Source organism: Onthophagus taurus, chromosome 3 (genome assembly GCF_036711975.1).
Source record: "Onthophagus taurus isolate NC chromosome 3, IU_Otau_3.0, whole genome shotgun sequence".
Classification (NCBI taxonomy): domain Eukaryota; kingdom Metazoa; phylum Arthropoda; class Insecta; order Coleoptera; family Scarabaeidae; genus Onthophagus; species Onthophagus taurus.
Window position 1 is genome coordinate 23698635 of NC_091968.1, and position 19883 is coordinate 23718517.

Below are 19883 nucleotides of genomic sequence, written 5' to 3' on the forward strand. Positions count from 1 at the left end.
AGAACCACTGCCTCGGCTTTTAAGCAATACATTTCTATTAAAAAGAGTTTTACTTAACTTTAAGTACTAGAACCACTGCCTCGGCAGCATAGCTGCCTCGGCTTTTAGCTGATACATTTGTATTAAAAGAAATTTTACTTAATTTTGAGTACTAGAACCACTGCCTCGAGTTCTAATTAATACAATTGTATTCAAAGACGTTTTGCTTTAGTTTAAGTACTAAAACCACTGCCTCGGCTTTTAAGCAACACATTTCTATTAAAAAGAGTTTTACTTAACTTTAAGTACTAGAACCATTGCCTCGAGCTAATTAATACAATTGTATTAAAAGAAGTTTTGCTTTATTTTAAGTACTAGAACCATTGCCTCGGCTTTTAAGTAATGCATTTGTATTAAAGAAAACTTCACTTTATTTTAAGTACTAGAACCACTGCCTCGGTAGCATGGCTGCCTCGGCATCTAGCTGATACATTTGTATTAAAAGAAATTTTACTTAACTTTGAGTACTAGAACCACTGCCTCGAGTTCTAATTAATACAATTGTATTCAAAGACGTTTTGCTTTAATTTAAGTACTAGAACCACTGCCTCGGCAGCAAGGCTTCCTCGGCTTTTAAGTAATACATTTGTATTAAAAAGAATTTTAGTAAATTTTAAGTACTAGTACAACTGCCTCGGCTTTTAAGCAATGCATTTGTATTAAAAAGGAGTTTTATTTAATTTTAATTACTAGAACCACTGCCTCGGCAGCATAGCTGCCTCGGCTTTTAAGTAATACATTTGTATTAAAAAGAATTTTAGTGAATTTTAAGTACTAGTACCACTGCCTCGGCTTTTAAGCAATGCATTTGTATTAAAAAGGAGTTTTACTTAATTTTAATTACTAGAACCACTGCCTCGGCTTTTAAGTAATACATTTGTATAAAAAAGAATTTTAGTAAATTTTAAGTACTAGTACCACTACCTCGGCTTTTAAGTAATGCATTTGTATTAAAATGGAGTTTTACTTAATTTTAATTACTAGAACCACTGCCTCGGCTTTTAAGTAATACATTTGTACTAAAAAAAAATTTTGGTAAATTTTAAGTACTAGTACCACTGCCTCGGCTTTAAAGTAATGCATTTGTATTAAAAAGGAGTTTTACTTAATTTTAATTACTAGAACCACTGCCTCGGCTTTTAAGTAATACATTTCTATTAAAAAGAATTTTAGTAAATTTTAAGTACTAGTACCACTGCCTCGGCTTTTAAGTAATGCATTTGTATTAAAATGGAGTTTTACTTAATTTTAATTACTAGAACCACTGCCTCGGCTTTTAAGTAATACATTTGTACTAAAAAGAATTTTAGTAAATTTTAAGTACTAGTACCACTGCCTCGGCTTTTAAGTAATGCATTTCTATTAAAAAGGAGTTTTACTTAATTTTAATTACTAGAACCACTGCCTCGGCAGCATAGCTACCTCGGCTTTTAAGTAATACATTTGTACAAAAAAGAATTTTAGTAAATTTTAAGTACTAGTACCACTGCCTCGGCTTTTAAGCAATGCATTTGTATTAAAAAGGAGTTTTACTTAATTTTAATTACTAGAACCACTGCCTCGGCTTTTAAGTAATACATTTGTATAAAAAAGAATTTTAGTAAATTTTAAGTACTAGTACCACTACCTCGGCTTTTAAGTAATGCATTTGTATTAAAATGGAGTTTTACTTAATTTTAATTACTAGAACCACTGCCTCGGCTTTTAAGTAATACATTTGTACTAAAAAAAAATTTTGGTAAATTTTAAGTACTAGTACCACTGCCTCGGCTTTAAAGTAATGCATTTGTATTAAAAAGGAGTTTTACTTAATTTTAATTACTAGAACCACTGCCTCGGCTTTTAAGTAATACATTTCTATTAAAAAGAATTTTAGTAAATTTTAAGTACTAGTACCACTGCCTCGGCTTTTAAGTAATGCATTTGTATTAAAATGGAGTTTTACTTAATTTTAATTACTAGAACCACTGCCTCGGCTTTTAAGTAATACATTTGTACTAAAAAGAATTTTAGTAAATTTTAAGTACTAGTACCACTGCCTCGGCTTTTAAGTAATGCATTTCTATTAAAAAGGAGTTTTACTTAATTTTAATTACTAGAACCACTGCCTCGGCAGCATAGCTACCTCGGCTTTTAAGTAATACATTTGTACAAAAAAGAATTTTAGTAAATTTTAAGTACTAGTACCACTGCCTCGGCTTTTAAGTAATGCATTTGTATTAAAAAGGAGTTTTACTTAATTTTAATTACTAGAACCACTGCCTCGGCAGCAAGGCTGCCTCGGTTTTTAAGTAATACACTTGTATTAAAAAGAATTTTGGTAAATTTTAAGTACTAGTACCACTGCCTCGGCTTTTATGTAATGCATTTGTATTAAAAAGGAGTTTTACTTAATTTTAATCACTAGAACCACAGCCTCGGCAGCAAGGCTGCCTCAGTTTTCAAGTAATACACTTGTATTAAAAAGAATTTTAGTAAATTTTAAGTACTAGTACAACTGCCTCGGCTTTTAAGTAATGCATTTGTATTAAAAAGGAGTTTTACTTTATTTTAATTACTAGAACCACTGCCTCGGCAGCATAGCTGCCTCGGCTTTTAAGTAATACATTTGTATTAAAAAGAATTTTAGTAAATTTTAAGTACTAGTACCACTGCCTCGGCTTTTAAGTAATGCATTTGTATTAAAAAGGAGTTTTACTTAATTTTAATCACTAGAACCACTGCCTCGGCAGCAAGGCTGCCTCAGTTTTCAAGTAATACACTTGTATTAAAAAGAATTTTAGTAAATTTTAAGTACTAGTACAACTGCCTCGGCTTTTAAGTAATGCATTTGTATTAAAAAGGAGTTTTACTTTATTTTAATTACTAGAACCACTGCCTCGGCAGTATAGCTGCCTCGGCTTTTAAGTAATACATTTGTATTAAAAAGAATGTTAGTAAATTTTAAGTACTAGTACCACTGCCTCAGCTTTTAAGTAATGCATTTGTATTAAAAAGGAGTTTTACTTAATTTTAATTACTAGAACCACTGCCTCGGCAGCATAGCTGCCTCGGCTTTTAAGTAATACATTAATATTAAAAAGAATGTTAGTAAATTTTAAGTACTAGAATCACTGCCTCGGCTTTTAAGTAATGCATTTGTATTAAAAAGGAGTTTTACTTAATTTTAATTACTAAAACCACTGCCTCGGCAGCATAGCTGCCTCGGCTTTTAAGTAATGCATTTGTATTAAAACGAATTTTACTTAATTTTAGGTATTAGAACCACTGCCTCGGCATGGCTATAAAATTAATAGTATGACTTAAAAATTTTTGTCCGTTATAATGAAGTTCGTTATATCGAGGTTTATTATTTTTAAATAATTTTCTTTTTTGCTAATCTTTGAAATTTATATTTTAGGTTGTTATGAGAAAAAGACAAAAACGATTTAATTACGGCCAAAGATGTCGTCCAGTAAGTTTAGACGCCTACAGCATGGATAACGTCTCCATTCATAATAGTACTAGAAGAAAAGGTGTTCTGATGACTTCAAAACGTGCTTATGGAAATGCTGCATTTGATGATCCGAATTCACCATCACATCCATTAAACTTCTCCGAATTAGTAAAATTTGCTAGCAATACCGAAGAAATTCACGCGGAATTTGAAACGATCCCTCAAGTTCAAGCAAAAACCAGCGAATTACCGGAAGGATGCGAAGTAAAAAATAGATACGCCAACGTTATTCCCTTACCGGAAACGCGAGTTTTTTTGAAAACTCTCGAAAGCGATCCAACTTCCGATTATATTAACGCAAATTATGTCACTGTGAGTATTTTAAAAATAAATAAATTAAAAATTGTGTAATAAATTTTTTTTGGTAGGGTGCTAAAAGTGAACGGAGATATTACATCGCTTGTCAAGCTCCTCTACAATCAACAATCGCCGATTTTTGGAGAATGATTTGGGAACAAGAATCTAAAGTTATTTTGATGTTAACTCATTTATATGAGCAAGGAGCTGTATGAAGAAAAAAAAATTTAGTAGTAATTTTTTTGTTCAATGTGATTGTTTTAGGAGAAATGTTCAGATTATTTACCACCTTCAGAAGTTTTAGATTGCAATCGACTTTTCGGGGATTTCCAAGTAACATTAAAAAAACGCGAAGTTCGCGATAAATATATCATATCCAGTTTACAATTAAAGGTAAATATTTAAATCGTTATAAGTATGAAGATTTTTATTATCACTTAGAACTAAAAATATTTGGGTTTAGACCTATGTCTCTCAAGATGGCTAAACCTGAATGAAATCTTCCAAGATTGATGATTTTGTTGTTGATATATCAAATTTATTTGAGGCTAAATCGGTTCTTATATATCTTTGTAAAGATGCAAAGTCTCTTATAAGAACGCATTTACTCTTGAATTGTCAAGGTCATTTGCGGGCGAGGCGCTGGAATCCTTTAAAATTGATATATCAAAACTAGCGCCTCGGCGATTTGAGGCTAAATCGTGTCATATATCATTGTAAAGATACAAAGTCTCTTATAAGAAGATATTTATTATCAAATCGCCGAGGTTGCTTGCGAGCGAGGCGCTAAATTTTCCAAAACTGAAGATTCTGTGTTGATATATCAAATTCGGCGCCTCGGCTGTTTGAGGCGAAATTGCTTTCTATATATCTTTGTAAGGATACAAATTTGAGTCTAAAGTGTATTTTATGTATTTTTGTATAGATATAAAGTCCCTTATAAGAAGATATTTAATTTCAAATTGCCGAGGTCGCTTGCGGGCGAGGCGCTAAATCTTGCAACACTAACATTTTATGTTAATATATCAAATCCAGCGCCTCGCCCGCCAGCGACCTCGGCGATTTGAGATTAAATCGTGTTTCATATATCTTTGTAGTCTTCCACACGGCGATCGGTTTTTATGACTCTGTCACTTTCCTACTGTAGTTGTAAAACTAACAAAGACGGGGTTGTAACAGGTAGTTCCCCATTGTAAAATGCTGGGATTCCTCACTCAGGGCGGCATTAAGGACCACACTTTACTGGCAAATTGTAGAAAAATAATAAGGTCATATATAAATACTCATTATTCTCTTATTTGTTGTGTTTTTAATATTATAATTTGTTTTTTATTTAAATCAATTGTCAAAGTGTCGTCAAGTTGGTATTGAAAGTAAAAGTATAATCTGTTTTTTATTTAAATCAATTGTCAAAGTGTCGTCAAGTTGGTATTGAAAGTAAAAGCGCATTTCGTGACTTTTACTTTAATTGTGTGCCACCACTGTCTATCAAATTTGTTAAGATTGATTAAAAAACAATTTTCATATAATTTTTTTGCTGCTAAATCTACCATAAAAATGTTAAGAAAGGGTGAAACGGGATGTCAACTGTCTAAACGCGAAAAAAACTCTATAATTAGGTATTGTGAAGAAGTACAGACGGAGACACCAAATACGAATTTAAAATATATATGTGATAAAGCTCACGTATTTTTGATCTATGTGTATTGCACTTGAGTTTTAAAATTAAATTTATATTCAACATAATTGTATTAGGTTCACAGCACGACGGTTTTTACAATTAATCAAACCTACAAAAAATATCAAACTGTAAAAAAACCAAAAACACAAGGGCGTTGTAAAATGAACTACAAAACGGATAATAATTTATATTTTATTAAAGAAGAGTTAGGAAGACAAATACAAAAATTGCATGAAAAGAAACAGTATTTTAATCTTAATGATTTACTTAATTTTGCAAGAAATGAATGTGATTTTACTAATGGTAGATCAAAATTACATAAAATTATAAAATCTATGGGATATAGATATAAAAAGATTAGCAATAGAAAAGTGTTAATTGAACAACCACATATAGTTTCAAAAAGAATTACATTTTTAAAGACATACTTGCAATACCTAGAATCCGGAGAGTATACTTTTGTTTTTCTTGACGAAACTTGGATTTACGAAAATGGCACCCAAGTTTATCAATGGGTAAATGAAAATGAAAAATTCGGTATTCCGCAAAGAGCAGAAGGCGAAGGAAAAAGATTTACAATCTTGCACGCAGGCACTTCGTCAGGGTTTTTGCCAAATTGCGATCTCTTGCTCAGTGACAACACGGAGCACAGAGATTATCATAAAAATATGACGTCAATTATTTTTATGGAATGGGTGAAAAATCAATTACTTCCAGCATTAAATAATTTGGGTGCGAAGTGTGCGGTAGTAATGGATAATGCTCCATATCACTCAAAACAAATCGAGAAAGCTCCAAGTTTCTGCACAAAAAAAAATGAACATAATATACAGTTTGAACCAACCTTAAATAAAAAATCGTTATGGGAAATAATCCGTTATTACAAGCCTCAAATTGAAAAATCCTTTGAAATTGACAAATTAATAAGAGACCATGGCCATACTGTTCTTCGCCTTCCTCCATACAATTGCCAATATAATCCCATTGAACTATGTTGGGCGTTCTTAAAAACTTATTACAATAAACATGTTCAGTCCAGCTCGGAGAAAAAGATCTGTCGTGTCAAGGAGACTTGGCAAAAAGCTCTTGGTCATTACACTCCGGAGATGTGGGCAAATAGTGTTCGCCACTGTGAAGAACTAATTAAAAAAGATTGGACAACATTAATGGGAAATTCATTAATAACTGATTTACCTCCTGTCATCATCCAACTAGCGGAAGACTCAGATTCTTCCAGTAATTCTGATTTTTAAACAATATTCAAATTTTAATTATAGCACTTAATTATGTTATCTTAATATATTGCTCACGAGTTTTAATTTCAAAACGTAGATATTAGCCAAGTGACGAGAGATTAGTGGCTTCGTCTTTAAAGTGACAACTTCGTTTAGAATATACACAACCTTACTTATTATTTAGTGGAAAATATTATAAAGCGTGGTCATAGAACATGGTATCTAGGGTGGTACAGACCGTTTTTTTATAAAAATTTGGCAATGACAATTGATTTAAATAAAAAACAGATTATAAGTAAATATTTTTTCTAAGAAATGTTTTGAGAAGGCATGCATTGTCTACTTACAAAAGAGGGCGGAGAATAATTAGATTCTTTAAAATTTTGTTATTCTATTATTATTTAGACATTCCTAAAAGTAATATTTTTTTCTAAGACTTTTATACTAGTTTTTATAATTAAATTTTAGTTGTTATAACTAAACTTTGGTTTTTAATTAAATTTTAGTTTAAAAAAATTTAAGATCTACCCTGTCCTTGTATGACTGTCATAAGTCTTTTCAGGTACTCGAGGGGGCAAAAAACCCCGGCTTTTATTTATGACTGTCATAAAAACCGATCTGGATGTGGAAGAGTATAAAGTTACAAAGTCGCTTATAAGAAGATATTTACTCTCAAATCGCCGAGGTCGCTTGCGGGAGAGGCGCTTGCGCTAAATCTTCCAAAACTGACGATTTTGTGTTGTTATATCAAATTGAGCGCCTCGCCTGTAAGCAACCTCGGCGATTTGAGACGAAATTATTTCTTATGTATCTTTGTAAAGATACAAGGTCTTTTATAAAAACACATTTACCCTTGAATCGTCAAGGTCGTTTGCGAGCGAGGCGCTAGAATCTTTCAAACTTAATATATCAAATCTAGCGCCTCGCCAGCAAGCGACCTCGGCGATTTGTGACTCAATTGTATTTTATACAGGGGTGTCTCAGCGAGATCGATCATTACATGTTTCTGCAGTTCTGGCCAATATTTTCAGATTTCAGAAAATGCTTAAGCAACATGATGGAGTATGTTTTAGTGCCGAGAACGGTTATCTGGAGCGTTTGGTCACTTTACTATGGCATGTTAACTTTTCGAAATTTGGAAGTACCATAACTTCATTTTTTTAAATGGCACCAATTATTATTTAGTCATCTTTTATATCCCATATGTACCATACCTAACATTAATAGTTTGGAAGATAATTAGGGTTTTTTGAAAAATGCACACATCATATGGATATTTAAAGTGCCTTTAGTGCGAGGGAGATTTGGGTATTTGGATATTGGGAGATTTGAAGGAGGGAGAATGACACTGTCACGAAGCCTATTTACTGCGCAGGGTATTTGGGTATTCGTCTGATTGGCTGATGACGATCACGTGACGCCAATACGTTGGGGGTAAATCTCCGTTTCTCCAAATACCCGAAAGTTGGTTGAAGTTTATGTTTTGGAGGTAAAATGTATTTTGCGCACGCGTAATAACTGCTAATAATTTGTCGTTTCTTCAAGAATGCTAACAACAGTAGTGTGTTTGTCATATTTAATATGATGCAAAAAAATCGGAAACCTATACTACAATACTCGACTGTACTATGACTGTACTACAAATTATTGTTAGGTTAGGTCGCGTTGTGGCACGTGATCTGATCACCGAATCTGCGCCGAATCACCAAATACCCAAACACCCTGCGCAGTTAAATAGATTTCGTGACAGTGTCATTCTCCCTCCTTCAAATCTCCCAATACCCAAATCTCCCTCGCACTAAAGGCACCTTTAGCCTGGTGTGCCATGGAAAACAAGCCTTCTCAATGAGTTCTTGTCAAAGACTCACTTGTTTACGTCACTTGATGCAGGTGAGCTATACTCTGTTTTTAAACCAGGAGGAGTAAACGTGAAAGTCAGATTTGCGCTAGGAAAAATCACTAGATATTTTGGCGGTAAATTTAAATTAATAATTATTATTATTTATTTTATTACTTATTATTGTATTTATTTTCGTTTGTTATCGTCAACACTAAACATACAAATTAACATTGAAGTTATGAGTGTATTTATTTTAAAATATAATAAAGAAGGGTTTAAGAACACAAAATTTACAATAATGACACGAAACGGTCGAACGATCAATAACCTAACCTTCAAATTCAAAATCAAAATTGCCTGTGTGTGAACCTTCCTCGCATTCAACCAATCACATGCAAGGTCAATCTGGTGACAAATTTAAAATGCTCCTCCTGGTTTAAAAACAGAGTATAATAATTATGTGTTAGGTCCCTTGATATTAGTACTAAAAAGAGTTAAAATCGATAACAATAACGAAAATAATATAAGTACCAAGGCTTTCACGGCCGGAGTTGATTGAACTAAAATTAGAACTAACACTAGAAACTTTCGGGTTTTGCCGTGCGTCTTTTAAGAAAAACTTTGACGTTTCGGGTGCCATGTTGCAACCTTCTTCAGAAACTGGTTCGAAGTGTCAAATCTTTTCTTAAAAGACGCACGGCAAAACCTTTCTAGTGTTAGTTCTGGTTTTAGTTCTAATTTTAGTTCAACGAAAATAATATTTTCCGTCGACTGTGTATTTATATAATTTATAAATGTATACAAAATCATTCATTAATGACACCTATTAATAAATGATTTTCTATAGTTCATTTTTTTTCTATAATACCTGTCAATTTGTTGTAAAGTTGGCAAAATTAACAGGGAGTTTTGTTTTATCATGTTTTGAAGTAAATATGTCACATTGACGTTTGAGCTTTCGTTATTCAAAAAGAAAAGGTGCAGTAAAAGTGTTGTGGGGTGTTTATTTGCCATTTATTTACCTGGAAAAGGTATTTTATTCTATTAATTACTTTGTAGCACGTTTTTACAACAAATATGTACTTCGTTAAAATCGTATTTATCTAAAAATTTATTAGTATTTTAACCTCAACTATTTAGTTACTGAAAATGTTACTAAAAATCAGGAAAACAACATAAATTTTATAAGGGTCCTAGATAATACCAACAGAAACTCTAAATAATTTACATTGACAAGTATTATAGAAAAAAAACGAACTTATATTAATAAACGATTTTAAGAAAGTCCGACCGAACTAATATAAGGTTCGTTCCAACCGCACTTTTGACTGCCAATTGACAGTCACCAGCCTGCGCAGTTGAAAAGTGCTGTTCCATCGGACCCGTGGACGTGCCGTGGACTGGTCGGACGCGTTCATGTACGCGTCCGCGACAAGTCAAATGCGTACCTGGTTTCGACGATGTACGGTTTGTCACGTTCTTTAGCGCTTGCGCATAACAGAGCATAACTCATTTCCAATTGTGCAGCCGGTCTGTTTGTATCTCTTATGGGTATCTTTACCATCAAGCGGGTTTGTCACGACGAGCTGAGTCTATATCTATGTGGCAAACTACTGGCACTATTTCTCTGAAAATTTGCATATAGCGTTTATCCGAGGTGCTCGTTTCAGCTAAAATATTTTCAGTGTTCTCCAACTTCCGGTTATACCGGAAATGGACCCCAACTTCATTATTTTAAATGGAATGTACCAATTTTTATTGAATTTTCGAGATCCCCACTAAATAATATAAGTCATCATATGTCTAGAGTGCACCATTTATGGATTATTTCAGCTTTTTCGAAAATTATGGCAGATGCAACCCTTCACAATAAAAGTAATTTTTCGAAATTACACTCGAGTCCGGCCAAATATTCTCAGGGTTTGCACAGAGAGGACCAATAGTTTAGATAACCCTAGAAAAGTTTTTTAAAAAATTATACAGATTGGTCAGAAATTTTCCCCGAATTTCCCTATCTCGAAAAGTCGAAAACTTCTTTTTTTTAAATGGCAACCCTAATTTCTGGGTTGCTTTTGAAGTATTATGTAAGCTATGGGTCGTCTCTGTGCAAACTTTGGGAATGTTTGGCCGGACTCGAGTGTAACTTCGAAAAGTTATTTTTATTGTGAAGGGTTGTATCTGCCCAAATTTTCGAAATGACTGAAATAATTGAAAAATGGTGCTGACTTTATCAAATTATATTAAAAATTTGGCGGGGATCTCGAAAATTCAATAAAAATTGTTAAAAAATAACGAAGTTGGGGTCCATTTTCGGTATAACCGCAAGTTGGAGAAATCTGAAAATATTTTAGCTGAAACGAGCACTTCAGGTAAACCCGTATGCAAATTTTCACAAAAATAGTGCCAGTAGTTTGTCATATACATATAAGACTCAGCTCGTCGTGACAGACCCTGTACAGGGTGTCCAAATTTCGATGGGTTTGCAGGGTATCTCAGTTATTATGAAAGATAGAAAGTTGCGGCTTTCGCGAACCTGAGCTACTTTTTTGTGAAACTTACAATGGCGCAAACCAAATTTTCATAGCTCTCTTCGTTTTTGATATATAGGGAGTGTTTCAAAATTTACGATTTTGAACAACATTGTAAGTTTCACAAAAAAGTAGCTCAGGTTCGCGAAAACCGCAACTTTCTATCTTTCATAATAACTGAAATACCCTGCAAACCCATCGAAATTTGGACACCCTGTACATTTGGATTCGGATTATTCTCTACTTTTTTACATGTGTCTGGTGTTTTGTTTAACAAATTTTTAAGAACTTTTATTTCATATGTATGTTTTATGATAAGTTTCATAGACAAATTAATCAAAAAAGTGTAAAAACATGCATATTTTTATTTCATTTTTCTAGTAAGGGTTAATACGTTTTTTTTACATTTCTAATTAATGCTACTTTAGTTCATTATTGTTAAAAAAATGAGTAAATGGATTTTGTTTGAAATGGTAAATTTAAGGTAAATTGTGGTTGCAGCGCTAACTATCGGCAGGGTTGGATATAAAACGTACATAGAAATTGAAAACCGTTCCAACAGCGTTGACGAAATGTACGCGTACACGAACGTGTCCACAGACGAACATGCGCAGAAAAAAGTCCTGTACTAGTCGTGTACGCGTACACGACGAGTCAAATTTGTGCGGTTGGAACGAACCTATAGTAGTCAATTTTTCTCCAATGAAATCTGTAATACCTACCCAATCGACCACTATATCTATTCGGTAAGACTACAATATTAAGTTTTGACTTTTGACACATTAAGAGTGAGGTTTTTATTTTGCCAGTGATAGAATTGGGAGATTTTTCAACGATGGATTTTCTCTATTTTGTTGAAAGGACAGTCAACGGAAAAATATTGTAACTAACTCGTATATTAAAATGCGATTAATTATCTCAATAATTAATCGCCTTCATTAATAGACTTGTTGGTTAAATAACTGTTACACAAATCAAGAAATTCTTGATTTATTTTTTATGCATGCAAAGTTCTTAGTATCATTCCCATATCTTCTTTGGCAGCTTGAATTGAGGCGTTGAGACTGGGTGCGAAATAAGCCAAGGTATTCACTCTTTCGCTGCATTATCTACTACATTTTTTGGTCAATTTAACACGTGATTAATTCGTCCAAAATGCAAATAATTCCGTCTATTCTTCTAAATTTTGTCATCGGAGGTAAATGTGGATAGTTTTCATTAAACATTCTGCAAGTTCTACTAAGAACTTTGTCACATTTTCCGCGCATAAAAAATAAATTCATTTCTTCAGTTGTATAAACATTACTTACGGTATTAATATCCATTTTAATTGGCTTTAGACTCACAATCATTAGACATCGTAAATCAGACTTTAACGTTTGTCAATAGATCATTAAACATTTGTTTTCCATGGCCACTAGGTTAATATCGATATGACATGCACACATGTCAAAAAACCCTAATTATTTCCCAAACTATTAATGTTAAGTATTGGACATATCAAGTATAAAAGATGTAATATGAGACACTGCCATTTAAAAATGAAGTTAAGGTACTTCAAAATTTCGAAACGTTAACGTGCCATAGTAAAGTGACCAAACGATTTAGACAGCAGTTCTTGGCACCAAAACATACTCCATCATGTTGCTTAAGCATGTTCTGAATTCTAAATTGATATCTCAAAAATCGAGTGTTTTCTGATTTTTTGAACAAATGTCTGCTGGAGCAGATTTTTCTAGAAAAATTCGAATAACTCGAGAACGGCTGAATCAAATTGCAAAAAGTAAAGTTATTCATAAGTCTTGAAAACAGACAAATCCAAACTTGTAAAAATATACACGGTGTTCCATTTAAAAAAATAAAGTTGGTGGCGACTTCCGGTATAACCGAAAGTGTTAGAAATTTGAACATATTTTAGTCGAAGAGAACGCAATTGATAATACTTAAATCAATATTCTCACATTTTTATTTTGGCAAGAAGGGTTTCCCAAAACTCCCGGGACGGAGCTATAAGTTTTGAACGAGTGAAGAAAAAAAATTTGAAAATTTCGGGATCACTAAAGAGTCATAAAAACTACATTCCTAGATAGTTTAGAACTTCCATGCAATGTGGAGTTTTTTAGGGGATGACCACCCCTACATTTTTAAATGGCAACCCCTATCGAGTTTTACCTTATTTTAAAGGTAATTAAAGAAGAAATAGAACCCCATAAACCAAAACCCGATATCTTAATTCTTTCAAGAAATATGAGAGGTTGACTACAAAATGGGAAAATAAAGTGTTTTCATGCTTTTTTACACGTTTATTACGATTTTTATAACAAATGTTCAAATTGTCGACCTTCTTCTAATGACCCAAACGCTCATCCATCAGGAGAATATCCCTAGTGATATTGGTGGTTTTTTCAAATATGAGATTTTCCAAATCATTTATTGATTCTGGTTTTGTTGCATACACTCTACTTTTCAGAAATCCCCAAGAGAACAAATCGAATGGTGCTAGATCATCTTACAAGAACATATTTACTCTTAAATCGTCAAGGTCATTTGCAGGCGAGGCGCTAGAATCTTTCAAAATTAATATATCAAATCCAGCGCCTCGCCCGCAAGCGACCTCGGCGATATGAGACTAAATTGTGTTTTATATATCTTTGTAAAGATATAAAGTCCCTTATAAGAAGATATTTACTCTGAAATCGCCGAGGTCGCTTGCGGGCGAGGCGCTAAATCTAGAAATCTGACGATTTTGTGTTTATATATCAAATCCAGCGCCTCGCTCGCAAGCGACCTCGGCGATTTGAAACTAAATCGTGTTTTATATATCTTTGTAAAGATAGAAAGTCTCTTACAAGAACATATTTGCTCTTGAGTCGTCAAGGTCATTTGCAGCAGGCGAGGCGCTACAATCTTTCAAAATTAATATATCAATTCCAGCGCCTCGCCCGCAAGCGACGTCGGTGATTTGAGGCTAAATCGTGTCTTATATATCTTTGTAAAGATACAAAGTCACTTATAAGATATTTACTCTCAAATCTTGCAAATCTGACGATTTTGTGTTTATACATCAAATCTAGCGCCTCGCCCGCAAGCGGCAAAATCTCTTACAAGAATACATTTACTCTTGAAACATCAAGCTCGCTTGTGGGCGAGGCGCTACAATCTTTCAAAGTTGATAATTTTGTCTTGATATATCAAATCCAGCGCCTCGCCCACTTATGTACCTTTGTAAAGACCAACTTTCTTTAGTTTCTCTCAAATCGCTTAGTTACTTAGTTCTAGCACTAAGGTCTTGTATATTTTTATTCAACAAATATTTTTTTTTAGAATATGGTTTCAAATAGTTGGAGGGAAGTAACTCATATTTGGTACATCGAATGGCCCCATAAAGGAGTTCCAGACGAAGCAAACTCTCTAATTCGATTTTTAATTGAAGCTCGAAGTTATATGAAAGCCAATGAAATTAAAGTAATCACATTTTTTCAAAATCTTATTAATGATATATTAATTTTTGATTTTTTTTTAGGCAAGAGAAGCAAATACAAGTTTTATACAAGGAACAATTCCAAGAAATCCCCCGGTTATTGTTCATTGTAGCCCGGGAACTGGTCGAACGGGAACGGTGATATCATGTGATATAGCGATAAGAGAGTTTGAGCAATCCAGACAGGTGGATATTCCTAAAATTGTGTATAAAATTCGAAGGGATAGGGCGAGTTCCGTCCAGACCAAGGACCAATACTCATTCATTTACAAAGTAAAAGATTTCAATTTTATTAATTTTTTTAAACAACATTTGAAATGTTTTTTAGGTAATAAATTTATACGCAACAAAATTAACTGGGGGAGCTTTCGACTCGTTTTGAAGAGATTGAGATCAAGAAAATAACTTGATTTTAATTAACAAGATTTATTGAAGAAGAGTTTAGGTATTAATAAATATTTTTGTAAAAATGTGATATGATTTTTTTTTTAATTATTATATTGTTGTATCCAAAAAGAAAATTTAAAATGGAGAAGATATATAATGTTAATTTGTAAATAATTTATGTATTACTAAATAACGTTATAGTTTACTATGTAAATATAAAAGTTAATAGATAATACGTTGAGATTCTTTAATTTTCATTTGTAGATATGTAATTTGATTTTATTTGTAAATAAAAATGTCTCATTTTCTTTTGAAATTATTGAAATGACAAATATTTTTGAGTAGCGACATCTATGATTCAATAGTAAAAGTAAGGTAGTGTTGAATAACAACTAATACTAGAATTAACACTTATACTGGTTCTAGGACTTAAAAGTTTTACTAAGAAATGGAATATATGACATTATATCTAGTTCTAGATACCATAACTCGAATGGTCTTGCTGAGAAGGCTGTAGGAATATGTAAAAAAATTTTATAGAGTGATGCCAATACCAGAATTGAATTTATCACCATTCCAACCGATTAGATTTAGAAAATCTGAAATGAAGATATTAATAAAGTAATAGAAAACCGACTCGTAAAAATGAAAGAATCCTATGATAGAGGATTAAAAAAAGATTTAATCCTGAAGACAACATAACTATAAGAACTGACAAGAATGGGTTGCACAAAAAGTGACTGCTAATGCTGAGATTCCTAGATCTTACATTGTAAGAGACTATAACAGAGAGTAGAGAAGAAACCAAGATTTAAGTTTATTGATAATAACGATATCCAAGCATTGAAAAAGACAGTGGTGAAGTTAACTAACAAGTTGGCAACCCTGGGTTGACAAGAAACACTCAAACAGTTCTAGTGGTAACACGACTTATACAATACTATTAATAATAAAGTATACAGATTAGATCAATACACATTGTTTAGTTAATAAAGAGCACAACAGAATAACAACTACAACTAGATCTAACACTAGCACAAGAACTAACACTGGACCTAAAACTGCCCCCATAAATGTACAAAATAGATTTATAACGTCGCAAAATTGTTCAGAATGATTCAAAATTGGATGATAACTTTTGGAAAATGACTAAAACCTAGTTGGTAGTCGTTGAAAACTTGTCTAAATATATAAGATGTAGTTCATAGCAAGTCCAAGATGCTCAGAACTACTGAAAACTGCACCAAGATTGTCCAAAATTGGTTTATAAGGTAGCAAAATTGTCCAAAATGATTAAAAATGGGTTTATAGCTATCTCGTGTTGATCAAAATTATTAAAAACTGATTAGGCATCGTTTAATACTTGTCTAAATAATTAACAACTAGTTTGTAAACGACCCATGTTGTTCAAAATGACTGAAAACTAACTGATAGTAATTGAAAACTTGTCTAAATATATAAGGACTAGTTCATAGCAAGTCCAAGATGCTCAGAACTACTGAAAACTACACCAACATTGTCCAAAATTGATTTATAAGGTAACTAAATTGTTAAAAATGATTAGAAACGGGTTCATAGCTATCTCATGTTGTTCAGAATCATAGAAATCTGATTGGGCATCGTTTAATACTTGTCTAAATGATTAACAACTAGTTTTTAAACGATCCATGTAGCTATAAATGACTGAAAACTAGTTGATAGTAATTGAAAACTTGTCTAAATATATAAGGACTATTTCATAGCAAGCCTAAGATGCTCAGAATTACTGAAAATTAAACCAACATTGTCCAAAATTGATTTAAAAGGTAGCAAAATTGTCCAAAATGATTGAAAATGGGTTCACAGCTATCTCATGTTGTTCCAAATCATTGAAAATTAATTGGGCATCGTTTAATACTTGTCTAAATCATTAACAACAAGTTTGCAAAGAATGCATGATGTTCAAAATGACTGAAAACTAGTTGATAATCATTGCAAACTTGTCTAAATATATAAGGACTAATTCATAGCAAGTCGAAGTTACTTAAAATGACTAAAAACTGCACCAATATTGTCCAAAATTGATTTATAAGGTAGCAGTATTGTCCAAAATGATTGGAAATGGGTTCATAGCTATCTCATGTTGTTTAGAATCATAGAAAACTGATTGGGCATCGTTTAATACTTGTCTAAATGATTGACAACTAGTTTATAAACGATCCATGTTGGTCAAAATGACTAAAAACTAGTTAATAGTTACTGAAAACTTGTCTAAATATATAAGGACTAGTTCATAGCAAGACCAAGTTGCTCAAAACTACTGAAAACTACACCAACATTGTACAAAATTGGGTTATAAGAAAGCAAAATTGTCCAAAATGATTAAAAATGGGTTTATAGCTATCTCGTGTTGATCAAAATTATTGAAAACTGATTAGGCATCGTTTAATACTTGTCTAAATGATTAACAACTAGTTTGTAAACGATTCATGTTGCTCAAAATGTCTGAAAACTAGTTGATAGTCATTGAAAACTGGTTTAAATATATAAGGACTAGTTTATAGCAAGTCCAAGATACTCAGAACTACTGAAAACTGCACCAACATTGTCCAAAATTGATTTATAAGGTAGCTAAATTGCTAAAAATGATTAGAAATGGGTTCATAGCTATCTCATGTTGTTCAGAATCATAGAAAAGTGATTGGGCATCGTTTAACACTTGTCTAAATGATTGCCAACTAGTTTGTAAACAATCCATGTTGCCCAAAATGACTAAAAACTAGTTGATAGCAATTGAAAACTTGTCTAAATATATAACAACTAGTGCATAGCAAGACCAAGTTGCTCAGAACTACTGAAAACTACACCAACATTGTCCAAAATTGGGTTATAAGAAAGCAAAATTGTCCAAAATGATTAAAAATGAGATTACAGCTATTTCGTGTTGATCAAAATTATTGAAAACTGATTAGGCATCGTTTAATACTTGTCTAAATGATTAACAACTAGTTTGTAAACAATGCATGTTGCTAAAAATGACTAAAAACTGATTGATAATAATTGAAACTTGTCTAAATATATAGACTAGTTCATAGCAAGTTCAAGTTGCTCAGAACTACTGAAAACTACACCAACATTGTCCAAAATTGGTTTATAAAGCAGCAAAATTGTCCAAAATGATTAAAAATGGGTTCATAGCTATCTCATGTTGTTCAAAATCATAGAATACTATTTGCGCATCGTTTAATACTTGTCTAAATGATCAAAAACTAGTTTGTTAACAATCCATGTTGCTCAAAATGACTGAGAACTAGATGGTAATAATTGAAAACTTGTCTAAATATATAAAGACTAGTTCATAGCAAGTTCAAGTTGCTCAGAACTACCGAAAACTACACCAACATTGTCCAAAATTGGTTTATAAAGTAGCAAAATTGTCCAAAATGATTAGAAATGGGTTCATAACTATCTCATGTTGTTCAAAATCATAGAATACTGATTGCGCATCGTTTAATATTTGTCTAAATGATCAAAAACTAGTTTGTTAACAATCCATGTTGCTCAAAATGACTGAGAACTAGTTGGTAGTAATTGAAAACTTATCTAGATATATGTGACCTGGACTATGGAAAGGGGGTTTAGGTGTCAAGAGGTCGATTTTGAGATTTTGAATCTTCTAATAGTGTAAAGTGCGGTCTTTTCAATGAACTTAACCTCAGCAACTATCTTCGCGACTGAGTTATTTGCATCGAAAGTTTAATGTCTTTAAATTAGAAACGCAAAATGTAATATTTAATTTTAGATTTTTTTTTCGTAGAAATAAAATAAAATTTTCGCACATAAACCCTCTTTCCGTAGTCCAGGTCACATATGAGGACTAGTTCATAGCAAGTCCGACTTGCTCAGATTGGTTTATAAGGTAGCAAAATTGTCCAATAAGATTAGAAATGGGTATAGCTATCTCATGTTGTTCAAAATCATAGAAAACTTATTGGCCATCGCTTAATACTTGTCTAAATGATTAACAACTACCTTATAATTAATTCGGGTTCAAAAGACACACGGCTAAACCCGAATGATTCTAGTTCTAGGTCTAGTGTTAGTTCTAGTGCTGGTCTTAGTTCTAGTTCTAGATTGTTGTGTATTTATTAATGCCGTCACCTATTGCATTTCTTCTAATTATCATGTGTATGCTGATGACCTCCAAATTTACACTACGACAACTATTGATGATTTTCCGGAAGCAATTGCACGTCTTAATCATGATCTTTCTAATATTTTGGATTTGTCTAAACGTTATGGCCTTTAATTAACTACTGTTAAAACTCAAGCAATTGCATTTGGCAGTCGACCTTTACTGGCAAAGCTGAATGATTTTTCATCCATTGACGGAGACATTATTCAGCTGTCAGACACAGTTAGAATCATTGGGGTGGTTATGGATTCTACAATGTCCTGGAAATCTCAAATTCAATCCGTTTGCAGAAAGGTCTATCATTGTTTCCACTCGCTGAAAAGTCTCTGTTGCTTCCTTCCTCCCATTGTGCCTAGTAATCTTTTTCTCTGTTTTTCCCCCATATAGATTATGCTGACACGGCATATCTTGATCTTACCTTTGATCTCGAGAGATCTCAACACATAACTCCATACCGTAATTATTTACAGATATTAAGCTGTCAGAACCGTAGATCGTTTCGTATATTAACTATGTTATATACTGTTCTTCACAATCAAACACCAGAGTATCTGTACTGTATATTTCACGCTTGTCGTCGCATGGTTGACCCACTAGATCTTAGTTAGATTCTTTGCTTATGTTCCCGACTCATAGTATCGAGATTTACCATAAATCGTTTATTGTGCAGGCGATAATCATTTGAAATAGTCTGCCTACTGAGATCCGTAATATTCCTCACTTTG

At 32.7% G+C, this 19883-nt stretch overlaps 1 protein-coding gene across 2 annotated transcripts in view; it reads left to right on the top strand.

Moving 5' to 3' along the window:
- LOC111422666 (tyrosine-protein phosphatase 3) overlaps window positions 1–15072 on the top strand; it is a 100166-nt gene extending 85094 nt beyond the window's left edge. For both annotated transcript variants that reach the window (XM_071195409.1, XM_071195408.1), the window contains 6 exons: window positions 3440–3847; window positions 3904–4041; window positions 4097–4225; window positions 14441–14581; window positions 14640–14870; window positions 14926–15072. In XM_071195409.1, coding sequence (XP_071051510.1) covers window positions 3440–3847; window positions 3904–4041; window positions 4097–4225; window positions 14441–14581; window positions 14640–14870; window positions 14926–14979 — 1101 coding nt within the window. In that variant the 3' untranslated portion in view covers window positions 14980–15072. The remainder of the gene's footprint in view (window positions 1–3439; window positions 3848–3903; window positions 4042–4096; window positions 4226–14440; window positions 14582–14639; window positions 14871–14925) is intronic.
- Window positions 15073–19883: the final 4811 nt, after the last annotated feature.